This window comes from Aythya ferina (genome assembly GCF_964211825.1).
Source record: "Aythya ferina genome assembly, chromosome: 3".
Lineage (NCBI taxonomy): Eukaryota > Metazoa > Chordata > Aves > Anseriformes > Anatidae > Aythya > Aythya ferina.
The window spans coordinates 21,712,265-21,726,043 of record NC_140298.1 but is presented as its reverse complement, the minus strand read 5'-3'; the positions used below and the strand labels follow the sequence as shown (position 1 = coordinate 21,726,043).

At 39.4% G+C, this 13,779-nt stretch overlaps 1 protein-coding gene across 3 annotated transcripts in view; it reads left to right on the top strand.

Annotated features, from left to right (window-relative positions):
* Window positions 1–1,479: 1,479 nt before the first annotated feature.
* Window positions 1,480–13,779, top strand: part of RAB3GAP2 (RAB3 GTPase activating non-catalytic protein subunit 2) — a 48,317-nt gene continuing 36,017 nt past the window's right edge. For 2 of the 3 annotated variants that reach the window (XM_084512978.1, XM_084512976.1), the window contains exons 1-2: window positions 1,510–1,624; window positions 10,963–11,030. In XM_084512978.1, coding sequence (XP_084369104.1) covers window positions 1,525–1,624; window positions 10,963–11,030 — 168 coding nt within the window. In that variant the 5' untranslated portion in view covers window positions 1,510–1,524. Of the gene's footprint in view, window positions 1,625–10,962; window positions 11,031–13,779 lie in introns of all 3 variants that reach the window. The other variant, XM_084512977.1, reaches the window with a different exon arrangement.

Below are 13,779 nucleotides of genomic sequence, written 5' to 3'. Positions count from 1 at the left end.
TTTTCAAAGTTTGTTTTTTTTTTTTTAATGGATTCACATATAATTATAATGAATATTTTAAAATTAATACGTATTGAAAATGGTACAACAAACACACAAAAGGTAATTCAGTACCCAAAGTGATAACATGGGTTCATCAGAGCTCAATCCTGTCTTAAATATTAATTCATTTGTTGAATTATTTATTGCCTTATTTTATGTATTAATTAGAATCTTGGCAGTTTTGTAACACAACTTCTTTGCATACAGCAAATCAGGCAGGGATATGACAGTGTCTTACACTGTTACTAGTTACTAGTCTCAGAGGAGGATATTTTCATTAGATGATGAAAGTATCCCTAGAGAATGACAAACCATGTTCTTTGTTTAATTTCTTCCATGCTCTTTATTTGTTTACTTGGTGTTACTAGCAACTTTGTATATGTTACACATTTACCCTTATTTTCTTTCCCATAGGCTTTATATGTTTAATTAGTGTTTTTAAAGTCATTAGTCATTCCTCCAAACCTGTTGCTTTCAACGTTTCCCACTGTGACCTTAATTTCCAAGAGCCTCCTTCCTTTGGTACACAACATGCAATTTTATGCCTGTTCAGAAAAACGCAGGATCCAGCCATTCTGAACTGAATAGGTGCGGGATTATTCACCTGCTTAAATCCACGTCTAACCCTTGTGTTGCCTAAGGAGCCACAGATTTTAAATGTAAAAATAAATATCCGTGCTGGCGCTGAGGGCAAAACTGTTACTGGGTCCTGATTATTGCAGCAAAATAGAACAGGTGAGAACATTAGAAGCTGTCAGGACAAGTTGAAGACAGGTTATTGGAAAATTTGACGCATATTTTCTAGAGGTTATAGCCTGTGACAGTATACCCAGACTGTGTATATGGTCTGTTCCTTCAGGAAAATCTGAGGTGATTTGGGTTGAAACTTCTATGAATAAAAATATAAGTCAGTGCTCGGTCTTGCATGGTCTTTAACCAGCACCCAAGAAGCCTACCCCCAACCCCAAACTACACTGAGTATGCTAAAAATAAGCATAAAATAATAAGAAACCACGGTAAAGTAGGATTTATTTGCAGTAATAAGAAGCCACGGTAAAGTAGAATTTATTTAAAATTGTGAAGGGCTGCGGACAGCACGTTTCCTTTGAGGCTCGGAGAACATCCCCTGGCCTTCTTCTCACACGCTTTTCTTCTCCTTGCCCTGGAGGGGGATTTTTGATGCCGTGTGCTAACTGACGGCGCCCCCAGTAAATCCCACTCATCCCCACCGCTGCTGCCGCTGGCGGGCCGGGGCCCTGAGGCGAGCCGAGCTCCGAATGTCTTCGGGAGGCGGCGGCCCCGCCTTGAGCGGCCACGTCGGCACCCGGCGGAGCAGCAGCAGCAGCAGGAGAAGGATGAGGAGGAGGAGAAGGAGGAGGAGGAGCAGAGGGGCGGAGGGAGCGGTGCGGGCCCCGCGCAGGCGCCCGGCCGGTGCCGTGCGGGAGGGCGGCGCGGAGCGGTTCCGGGTCGGGCGGCGGCGCCATGGCGTGTGCCCTCGTCCCCTTCGGCCGCCTGCGGGACCTGGGCGCGGCGCGGGACTTCCTCTGCCCGCAGCGGCGGCACGGCGGCGCCGTGGGGGGCGGTGAGTGCGGGGCGGGGGCTCGGGGCTGCACAGCGGGGTGGAGGGAGGGAGGGAGGACGGCAGGGGCAGGGGGGCTGCGTGGGGCTGGTGGCTGCGGTGCAGGGCGAGGTGGTGCAAGGGATAGCCGCGGGGCTGGTGCGCGGGGCGCCGAGGGGGAGCAGCAGGCGGCGGAGTTGAAGACGTGCAAGGTTTGGGAGGGGGTGGGAAGGAGGAGGGGTCACACAACAGCTGTTAGAAGGCTTTAAGAAAACAGTGTGCGTCCAGCCAGTTGAATTCACCACCAAAAGTTGTGTACGCGTACCGTAGCCTGTTTTATCCATGGTCTTCTTGTGCTCAGGGTTAGACTTTGTGTACTTTATTGTTCAAGTGCACTTGGCATAGGGTAATTCTCAAGAGTTTTATATAACCACCCCTACTTGTCATACCTTAGATTGTTCAAAACTTCTGGTAGAAAACACTTATGTTCCACTACCTGTGCTTGTTTTGCTGCTGCAATGCTCCAAAAAACATGCCCAGGCTCCGTATGGCTCCTCTTTCGGTGTCATCCCTATCGAAAGGAAGGGTTCTGGTACCTGTAGCATCCTGTCTGTGCCTCTTGGTAGAAACAGAAGGTAGAAGCAACAGATGGCAGCGTGTTTGTGTTTCTAAAAGCTTGTGTTGAATGCCTTTAAAGCGTTTCTCTCTTTTTTGGTAGCGCATGCAAGGCCAATTGGTGTAAAGTAACAACCTGGATACTTTCGGTGGTGTGGATTTGTCAAATGGCCGCTGTGAAGAGAGGAAGCGTTTAGTGTGTTGGAAAACCACAAAACATGGTAGCATCAAGGACAACGTACATCCTAAAATGCACTGTTCATCCATTTTAATGAGTAGATAGTATTCAGGAATATTTATATGTGGTCGTTCAGACATCATGGCAGAGTATTGGAATTTAGAAGTTTTCAAAATTTAGACTTACCTGAGTCTTTCAGATTTGTAGCTTTTTTTTTTTTTTTTTTTTTTTTTTTTAATTCTGCAACCATTTCCTTGGCTCAAGAGCATGAACGTGAGTAAGAGTTCTCAAAGTGACTTTTACATAGGAATATGGTCTCATCATTTTGAAGCAGAAATTATTAGTGCATTCATCTTTCATACACTGGTACAACTTGCAGAGGTGTCTTAAGTTAGAAACGAGTAAGTTGTATCTGAAATTAGAAAAAAAAAAAAGATCTGTTTGCATGGCATAGGAGATCTTTTTCCCTTTTACACTTGTTTCTTGAAGTCTGCATTGCTGCTGCTCTGCAGCCCAAGGACCTGAATCACTGGAGCTGCGAGGCTTGGGAACTCCTGTTAGGCTGAGATGGTGTATCTGCCACAGTCACTGCTACTCTCAAGGTCTTGTGCTCCGAGTTGCTTCCCTGGCTGGAAATATCTAATTGTTTTTTGATTGTTCCTTTACTGTTTTTCACCTGCATGTTAATCCATTCACTTTTCCATGTAAGCAACTGACTTGTTGCATGGCAGTTCAAAATCACTCTGCTTCCTCTCTGCTGTATGCTTTGGCTGTTACTTGGCTCACATGGAAGAACTTTTTGCCATGAAGAAACCACAAGTGGAGGGGTTTTATTTTATTTTCAAAGTTAGTCTGCATTTGTATGGAAACTCCTTGACTAGTTTTTAAACTTTATAGCTAAATGAAAAATGCTGACAACCTTAGGGAAAAAAAGTACATACTAAACGTTTTTATTAAACAATAACTTAAAAATATTTTTATTTTATTTTATTTTTTTGTCCTAACTTGTTAGTTATTTATAGCTGCTGTCAGATTTTGGGTAAAAAAAAATGTTTTTGCAAAGGTGATTTCAGGACCTTTCAGGTTTTGGATTTTTTGAGAAGCTATCTATCTTTTTTTCTTTCAACAACTAAGAAACAAAAAGAACTTGTCATCTGAAGTTAAGTTTTTCTGCTGTTCTAGCATTGCCCATTTTTTTCATTCTGAGCAAACTGACAAATACTTTTTGTGACTATTTGGTATGCTAAAATCTACAGAGATTAATGTAAAAGTGTTCTCTGTGTTTTTCACAGAACAATGTAAATATGTAACATGCAAATGTAACAATGTAAATATAACACTGTAAAAGTGTTTTTCATTATATAAATATAAATATTTATATTTGTGAAAATGCAAGGGGCTTTTAAAATCAGTATGTGATACTATGACTTTTATTAAAAGCTTGTAGGGTCAGAAGTTAGATACCTTTCCTATGAATAAAACAGCTGTAGCTTAACATAGCATGTTTCATTTAATTACAACATACTAAGCTAATCTACATTTAGGCTTAACTATAAAAGGTTTTTTTAAGTTCTCTGTATATTAAAAATATGGATGTAGGTAACTGACTTAGAATAAAAACGCAGATTTTTTTTTAAGATATTTTCTTCCTTTATGCAGGTAAAATTTAAACACGTTCAGCTGTAGAAAAAGATAATAGAAAGCATCCTATCAACTACACTTAACCTTTTGCAGTAACCCAACAGTTTGTCTAGTTTTTGCAAATTATATACTTTTCTGATAAAGTGGAAGAAAAAATAACTATGTCCTCCTCTGAGCTTGATGCAAAGTCAGTTCTGTAAGTGCCAGTGGAGCAGGTCAGGAAGCACTGGAAGGAAGGGTTGACGTGTTTCTCCCCGCTTGCACTATGCAGTCGTACGTTGGAACACCTAATAGTACAATGCTTAAATGTCCATTGCCTGAGATAATGACTGCTCTGCTGTGATTAAAAACATTTAGCTACTTTTTATCGGATGTATTAGAATAAAAGGTGTTGGGGCAGATCTTGCCAGTGTTATGGAGCAAACTGGTTAATGGTGCTTAATAACGAGTTCTTGTCCCTTTATTCTCTAGGAGGGAAAAAAAGAGTTTGAATGCCATTTCACATTTTAATGAAGAATGGGACTCTTAAGCATGATGATGATTCTTGGGAAAAGTTATTGCTGATAATGAAGCATGAATCCTCTGTGGAGCCTGAGCCTAGTGGTATCTAAGTGGCTTTGAAGACTGCTGCCTCCAGTGTGCAAATACTAGGGATAGGAAGTATTTGTATTGCATTTAATTTGACAGCTTGCTGTGGGGAAGATGTTCTTGGATGATGTATTGGCCAGATCAAAGAACAGCTGTGACGGTTAACTCCATTATACAGCTGTCTATAATAAAACATTGCATGTGAATTAAAAAAATCATTAAATCCATGCAATTTGCAAAATATGATCAAACTTCACAGGCATAACAGAACTCTAGTATTAAGAAATTGATGGATGTATAACTGCAAAGAGCAGAAAACCGAGCAATAAGGCATAGCATTTTTTATAATGTTTATAATTTGTTTGAGGAATTCATGTGCCTGTTCTAATAGACACTGAGCTTGAACTGTGCATTTTAAATCTCTTGATAGACTTGATGACAGCAGTTTAGTGCCATAGCCAGCTAAGACTGGTGCTTTGCTGGAGTTTGGAGGTGTTAATATGAAAGAAAACAAAAACAAAACAAAACAAAAAATCTGGTTTGCAGATATTTATAGTTCCCAAATGCGTTTATTTCCCACTACATCAATGAAATTCATCACAAAACAAAACAAAACAAAACACCACTACTCCTTGGGAGTTCCCAAGCAGTGATGCCTATGTGTCTGATAACACGTGTGTCACTTCAGGGCGGCTCACGGCCCAGTGTACAATTCTGAGATGCTTCTGCTTATTTTGGAGTGGGGCTCGGGCTGTTGGAAGTGCGGGGGATGTTTTGACCCTTATGTGGGTTATTTATTGTTCCTCTTTTTACAGTAGGAATGATAGCTGAATGTTGGTAAAAGAGTTCTTCTGCACAATCCAGCAGTGTTAAATTGACAGTGTCCTGAAAAACGCTCTTCTGCTCGGTTCCTCGAAACTTCATCTTCGGAGTTGTGCTTATGCACTTCGCTTTATCAGGATCAGCTAATTTAATTCAGAAATACGGAAAGCCAGGCTTTTTATTTCAGAGTTTGAAACTAGGTTAAAAAGAAAAAAAATGCATTACAAATTAATTTCTAAACTGCTTTTATCAGCAGGGTTCTTAAGTGTTTCTGTGTGCCTCTTATTGAATTTGGTATATTCCTCTTGAAGTGCCTTCTGACAGTCTTTTCTGTACTGCATTTTCAGTCAGATTCTCTCTATCCAGATTTCATCATACACATTTAAGCTTCCTTTCTTTCCATGTCTGTATTCATGTAAAATATCAAAAATATTATTGCTGCATTATGTTTCGTGCATAACCGTTAATATGCTCTGAGGTACTGGAAAGACTAAGTGATGTTCTCAGCACATGACAGAGTGGCATCAGAGTGCTTTGTCCAAACCATCTTCACGTGTGACGTTTTTTTGCAACTTTAACATCTCCTTAGCTGGATATTCTTCCTTCTTTCTTGCAATAACCTGATCTGTGACTTTCATTTGAAAGAAAGATGAAATACCGTGTTTTGGATATCGTGTGTTTAATTTGTATCCTGTGCTGTGTAGTATCATGAGGTTCCTCCCCTTCAATGGTACCTTAGACTTTGGTTTTAGGGTTAAGTTATAACTGTAAAGCATAGAAATTTGCAACATTATTTAAAAAAAGAAAAAGCTGTGTAGTACATGGATTGATTTTTAAACAGTGAAAAAAAAAGTTAAAGCAATTGTGACCATCTAGAGGAGAAATTGTTCCAAATGTTTCTCAATTTCTTTTTCAGATTAGTGAGCTAATTTAGCTTGAATGTCATCTTTTCTTTTTTCACTTGTTAGGGACATTTGAAGTGATAAGAAAGAGTAAACATAATACTGATCTCAGAAAGGGTTTGCTAGTAATGCTGGCAAGGCTGTCTAGTATATCTGACAGTTCCCACTTGAGGGGAACTTTGAGGAAAAATGTCCTCTGATTACTGAATAGCAAGTAGATTTAAAACCATTTCTAAAATTCCGTGGCCCATACAGAAAAGAAACCGGTATTTCTTCACTTATTATGCAACCTGGTGATATCAGATTAGCTGTACATACATGTAGAAAAGAATCTGTAACTCTTCACTTAATAATTCTACAAGAAATTGTTACATATTAATTTCATAAGTTCTTAAGGCACAGATGAGAAGGAAACTGAAAGATCATAAACTCATCAAACTGTACACATGAAATTAATGTATGAAATGAATTGGTATGACTTGGTTTTATTTATCATTTTTATATGCAAAAAGATTGTATATGTTAGATTTTTACCTGATGCAGCTTGATACTTTACAGACAACATATACAAACCTATTGAAGACAGATTATCTCGTGTGTGTATTAAATTTTCTCTCGTATTTAAAAAATCTATTAACTTGCTTGTTCTAAAGCCTTCTATTGATGCAGTTAGGGGTAGTATGATGTTGAGCTTTGGGGGTCTGGTTTCCAAGAGGAGCTCTTCAGCTTGGACAAACAGACTGCTCTGGTACCTTCTCTGCACTTCTCTGTACTCGGATACATTCTGCACTTCAGGAAGAAAGTCTTAGACTGAGTAAAAACACTTTACATATTGAATTTGATGTGTTAAATGCTAGGTAAACCTCAGTAGTCTAGATCTCTTGCTAAAGTTTCTTTCCTGTTTTCACGTCTTTTAAACAACATGCTCCTCAGTATAGAAACTATTCTTTTGGGTCTTAAGTTTATGATAAATATGCTTGAAACAAAGTCTCTTATGCTTTAGCATCAATTTTGCAAATGTGCAGCATAGGGGGCACCTTTAAAGTTTCAGATGCACTGATGATAAAGTTTTACTGCTTGAATGCTTCAAATTGAAGAATGAAGTAGTTTTTATAGACCCAGTAGATGAACTTCTGTTTTTGCAGTCTCTGCAATAAAGCAAAATCTGTCATGTTGCTGCTGCTCTTTGTTAACTGCTGCTGCTTTATTAGGGAGAACTATATACCAGACATCCGTTACTGGTCTGAGATAGAGGTAATGGAAATGTAGGCTTGCACAACAGAGCTTGATCTCCCAACAGTGGACTTGAAAAATGAACGTTACAACTCAAGAGTTGTTTAGTGTTGATTATTATTGGTGTCTCATTCTACAGTTGCTTTTTCTGATCTACAATACTACTAAAGGAAATTGTGGGGGAACGATTCAAAATCTTTGTTACAGGCAACTTGGATACCGAGTCATCTCTCGCTTGACCAATGTTATCAAGTGCTGGTGCACAGGACAGTTTTGGCAAGCTGACAGCTTCTGTGGGATGTTGTGTGATTCACTGGCGCCAGTGAACTACACTGTGCTTTGGTGGAGTAAGGTACAGGCGTGTCCCTCAGCTTCTCTGGTCATTGTTTCAGAGTTTAGTTGTCTGTTGCTTAATACCCTGCTTCACTCACTGTTTCAGTGCATAGGTGAAGTGTCTGATATGGCTGCCACATGTTAGATAAGGGCCAATTTCACCTGGCTCCAAAGAGACCCACTGCTGCCCAGGGTCGAGCCAATAAACAGTGTTGGATGATCTCCACGCTGCAGCCCATGGAGGAGCCCCCGGTGGAGCAGGTGGATGTGGCCTGGAGGAGGCTGCGGCCCATGGAGAGCCCCCGCAGGAGCAGGCCCCGGGCCGGAGCTGCAGCCTGTGGAGAGGAGCCCACGCAGGAGCAGGGGTCTGGGGGGAGCTGCCGCCCACCCGTGGGGGACCTGTGCTGGAGCAGTTTGCTCCTGGGGGATGGACCCTGTGTGATGGAGCCATGTGGGAGCAGTGCTTGAAGAGCTGCTGCCTGTGGGAAGCCACAGAGGATCAGTTTGGGAAGGACAGCATCCCATGGGAGGGACAGAGAGTGACCAAGAAGGAGCGGCAGAGATGAAGCATCAGGGACTGACCGCAGCTCCCATTGCCCATTCCCCCGTGCTGCTTGGTGGGAGGAGGTAGAAGATGGGGGGAAGGTGTTTTTAGTTTTGTTGTTGTTTCTCACTTCTCTAGCTTGTTAGTAATAGGTAATAGATTTCATTAATCTCCCTACACTGAGTGTGTTTTGCCTGTGACGCTAATTGTTGAGTGATCTCCCTGTCCTTATCTCAGCCCTTGAGCCTTTTGCATCATATTTTCTCCCCCTTTCCCTTTGAGGATGGTAAGAGAGCAGTTGTGGTGGAGCTCAGCTGCCCAGATGAATAAAACCACGGCACTACCTTAACCTAAATACTGAAGTTGGTTACTGCTTTCTTCTTGCAGTTTATATTCAACAGTATTTGCTGTAATTGTCCTTTATATTTTGTAGACTGGAAAATTCTCAAGCTGAAGCACAAGATGAGGCTTTGACCCTTGGAAGCTTTTATAGTTAGGCCTGAGATAGCGGTGCCGTCAGCTTTGTATTGACAATGATGCGGTAAAACTGGCTGACTCACCCCTTCTGTAGATGGTGCAGATGTTTCAATTTTAACAAAGATTATTCACACAGTCATTTTGTCATCCAACCTTGTGAAACACCTTCTTAACAGCACTGCTGGAAAGCTTAAGAAATAAGCTAAAATATTGTTTAAAGAAGTCTTTTGTTTTCATTAGCCATACAAAAGCTTTAAAAACCTTTTTAAACAGAGTACAGATTTCTATTTTATTGTACTGGATTCTTATTTTTATTTATTTACTTATTTTTCTTCTAAAGAAATCAGAGTTTTTAGAGGAATTAAAATTGGAGCTTTCTAGATGCAAACCTTCTTATCCATACTGCTTGGCCATCCAAAATGGGAAAGTTTGGCTTGCTTAAAACTAAATCTGAGCAAATTTGAGACGTGATGCGTAAACTACTTCTTAAGGTCAATGTAGCCATGACAAGTTAATGAAGAACTTGAGTGAAATCCTCAGGCAAGTCTTGATGTCTTATGAAATCTGAAGCAGTAACATCAGCTGTAACATCAGCAGTAACATTCAGTACTTGGCGCTTTAAGCTGCTGCAGCGATGCCTATCTACTTGTGGGTGCCAGTGATGGCTGAGAACTGTGCCGAACTCACCGACTGTAGGAAGTCTCCACTTTTTTAATCCTTACTGCCTGTGCAGTAATTAATGCTTTTTAATTCTCATTAAGTTATGTGTTTTTAGATGAAAGAATTTCAAACGTTTTTTACATATGACTTATGTTAACCCTTATAAGGCAACTGAGAAGTAGGCCTGTCTCTACAAACTGCAGTTTTCTCAGGTATTTATTTTGTAAGCTTGCGGATTCCCTGAGGTTTCTGAATGACATAATTGAAACTGATTGGTGTCTAGCTGATTTTCTTTCCTCTTGCGGAGAGGTAAATAGCCAATGTCCTTGTGCTCTTTTTGCCTTCAGAGAGCACAGCGTCAGCTTTTGTTGTGGCTGCTTTGGGGTGGTTGTGGAATCTGCATCATCTTGGTCTCTGGTGCTTTGTTTATCATAGGTATATTTCTGTGTGTGCAGTCACTCATTCATAAAAGGAACTTATGTTGCTACTGGCTGATCCTGCAATTGACTAAAAAAACCCACATCATTAAAGAAAGAAAGATACCTTACTCGTGTACAGAAATATTATTTCTCATAAAATTGTGTGCACATGGTTCTTCGGATGTTGCAGGGCTTCTTACGGCAGTTGGTCTGATGCTCACAGACAGGTACATGAAGTCTTGAAGGGTTGGAAAGTGCATACTGTACCCTTATTTTCTCTCTGTGACTAATACATACAAGATAGTACTTTTGCTGTCTTTGGAGTTGTAACAATTAGAAATCAAGCATATCTTAAATTTTACACTAAGGTCTTAGGTCTCCATACCAACTGTATACCAGCTGTAGAAAGTTTTTTTTTTTTGTTGTTGTTGTTTTTGTCAAGTGGACACGCAGGGTATTTGTCCTTATCTCCCAACTCTGCATTTCAGTTTGCTGTATATAACTAGAAATTCATCTTGGCTCTCTTGAAATGGCTGTGGAGAAACTGAGAAAAGACCAAATTGCGTGCATTACTGAACAAATTAATCAGAGGCCCTACTGAAGTCTCAGCGATGTGGTGCACCAGGCACTGTAAGCAGTTGTGATCCAGAGTTCTAGATGCAGTCTGTCAGAATTAATTTAACATGGGTGTTGTTATGCCCATTTCCAATTTGTACTTAGATTAGATCGTCTAGTTATTACTTTTTCATAGTTTCAAACGTGGAAATAAGAGATCCATTTCTACCACTTAGTGGTGTTTTTTTTTTTTCCTGTAGTACTTGTTTAGTATCTGCTATTATTGAAGTTATTATGCATTGACGGGGAAAGGAAAACAACAGTTGGCAGTTCATTTTGACTGTATTTTTGCTTGCCTATGCTGTATTCATGTGACAAATATTTTTTGTCTAAAGCAGGTAAACCAACGAACTGGGAAGATGGTGGCTGGGGAGCCTGGGATGAAGCAGAATTACCAGAACCTGTAAGTTCATATTTATGAGGATTGATTGCTAAAATTATCTTTTCTAAAGGACTATTTTACTTGTTTGCGTTTACTTTTTTTTTCCCCTTGGTAGTTATCAACTTGCTAAAATGGATCTTGAACAGCATTTTAAACGCTTCTGCTCTTGTCCATTGCTCTCGTAATTGTTTCTAAATATAGCTTGAATGGTTTAGTTATTGTGGTAATTACTCATTCTTGTATTCTGTAGGTTTTTTTCTCTCTTTCTGTGATGCTGTTGCCTAGTCTTTGCCTATAGTTATCCAGAGACAGTAAGCCTTGTTTTTGTCTCGCTTGGAGTCCCTTTGGTGGGAACAGTCTTGCAGTCCTTTCTGAGGAAGTAAAAACAACGCATCTTATTAGTATTTAAAATCCACCTCAACTTTGGTGAAACATAGACATTAAGGACTAGGCAACAGAACCAGCTTCAGTTTATATTTATAAATATAAACTACTTCATATATATATATATATATATATATATAATTTGTTGTTGTTGTTGTTAGTAGGCCTGTCCAATTCTGTCCCATTTTCTCTGCAGCTTCTGAGCAGTAACTGTGGAGTGACAAATTCATCCATCTAGTCTCAGGATCTAGGTTACTCTTAGAAAAATCTTAGTTCACAGTTGCATGTAAAAATACCATGCTGAGAACAAACACTGAACTAAATGTTCTTCTGGGATTTGGAAGAGAGCTTCCTTATAAATGAGTGGGCTGGTACCTGATGCTTATAAAAAGGGAACTGCAACAGCCTCAGGAGTACTGCTTATTTTGAGATAGCAACAAGGTTGGAGTAGGTGATCTTAGAGGTCTTTTCCAACCTAAATGATTCTATGATTCTCAGTACCTTCAACCATAATCAGAACAACATATTACTCTATTTTAGTAGAGAAACGCATCCAGTCCTGAAGTGCATTATCCCGGATCTTAAGTAACTTTGTGAATGCATGGTCTGTAGGTAAGACTATCAGAATTTCATGCTGTAGTGTGAAGTAAACTGTAATGGTGACAAGTACTGCCTTGATGTCTACCTCTCAGCAGTGTTGATGCTGCTCAGTTGATGATTTTCTTAAGAGAACTAATATAATCTTTTTTTTAAGATCTAAACTGAACCCCTAAATCCAGAACCACTGACATAAACATCTTTATAATGCTTGTGCAGTGAGTACTCTTATGTTGTGATTAAGTACTCTTATGTTGGGATGTGTGGATGATGTTACAGGAGAGACAAAATTATACATACGGGATGGGTGCAGAACAGTTGCTCTTTAAAGGGAAAGAAATCATCCCTCTGCCCAGCTACTGCTGCTGGGAATAACACAGCTGGTCTCAGATTGCTGGTAAGGCTGAGAGACTTTTAGCTGCCAGCTGACTTGAATACGATGTTTTGTTAGGAAAGCTGTCTGCAGAAATCCTCCGCATCTGAATGAATCATCTGAACAACATTGCTTGATTAAGTCCGTGTTAGAGCTAATGAGGTACACTGAGGAATCTGGACCTCACCTTGTTAATAAAACTCTTAACTGTTGTAATTGTCTGAATATGCAGGAGGTACGCCCAAGGAGTGGGACGGCATCTTTTTAGCTATTTACTTGAGCAGGGAAACATACTACAACTGAGGTGAGAAGTTAAAATGAGCATGGTTTCTCCCAGGGATGAATCACTCTCAAGCTGATGTCAAGGAATGAAAGGAGCATAAAAACTCTTGAATAGGATGGGTATTCAAATCCACTATAATTTTGATGAAATTAATGTGTTTCTCAGGCTGCATCTTTATTACATGTGCCATAATGTTCGTAATTGCCTCAATGTTTTCTGCTTACGATGTAAATAGATCAAGCAGGTGTAGCTGAGCTGTAACTGTCATCATTTATGCTCATTTCTTTTTAAAATGGCAAACTTATGCAATGTAGTTCACACCCTTCTTGCTAAAGTCCTGTAAGTGCTTCTGGCCAAGCATGTGAAGCCCTCTCTGCTTATTTGTTTCCATCCGAAATTGCTGGTGGTTCTAGGTTAAACTCTTAAGAAAGAAGGAACTGTCATCCACACAAAGATGATGATTCTGTGTAGAAGCATATTTGTGGAAGTAGAGACCACGCACCAAAACAGAGTTCATCAGTCTAGAATAGAGTTGAGAACTATTATTGTAATGTTATGTTAACATGTTATGTTATAACATAACAATGTTATGTTGCTAAAGATATATTACAATATTTCTGTTACAATATTGTAACAATAGTTTTAAAAACATTAGAGGTAGCATAAATTGCATCTCTTCTTGGAATTATTCGTCACCTGAACAAGTATCTGTATCATGGAACTTTCACAAAGACAACATGGAACTTTTACAAAGACATTAATTTTTTTTAAAGATTCTTCTGTAAGGTGTCTTTTTATGCAACTGATTTCTTATTTAGTAGGGATGGTGATGCTGAAATCTCATTTTAAGAGCTGATTTTAATAATGCTGTATTTCACTTTTTTAAGTAGGCTTTTTACAAGTTAAGTTAACTTTTAAAGTTAACTTTAGGAAGCTAACAAGTTGACTTTTTAAGTTAACTTAACTTTTCCTGTTTTAACACCTTTGTCAGTAGTGTGTTGGCCATATTTTAAGTCTTTTATGTTTCAAGTTACCTGTTTATGCATACAGATATTTTTGAATTCTGAGGTATTTTAATTCTTTTTAATCTTTAAACAAGTCTTTGATTTTGGTTTCTATTTCCTCAGTTTGAA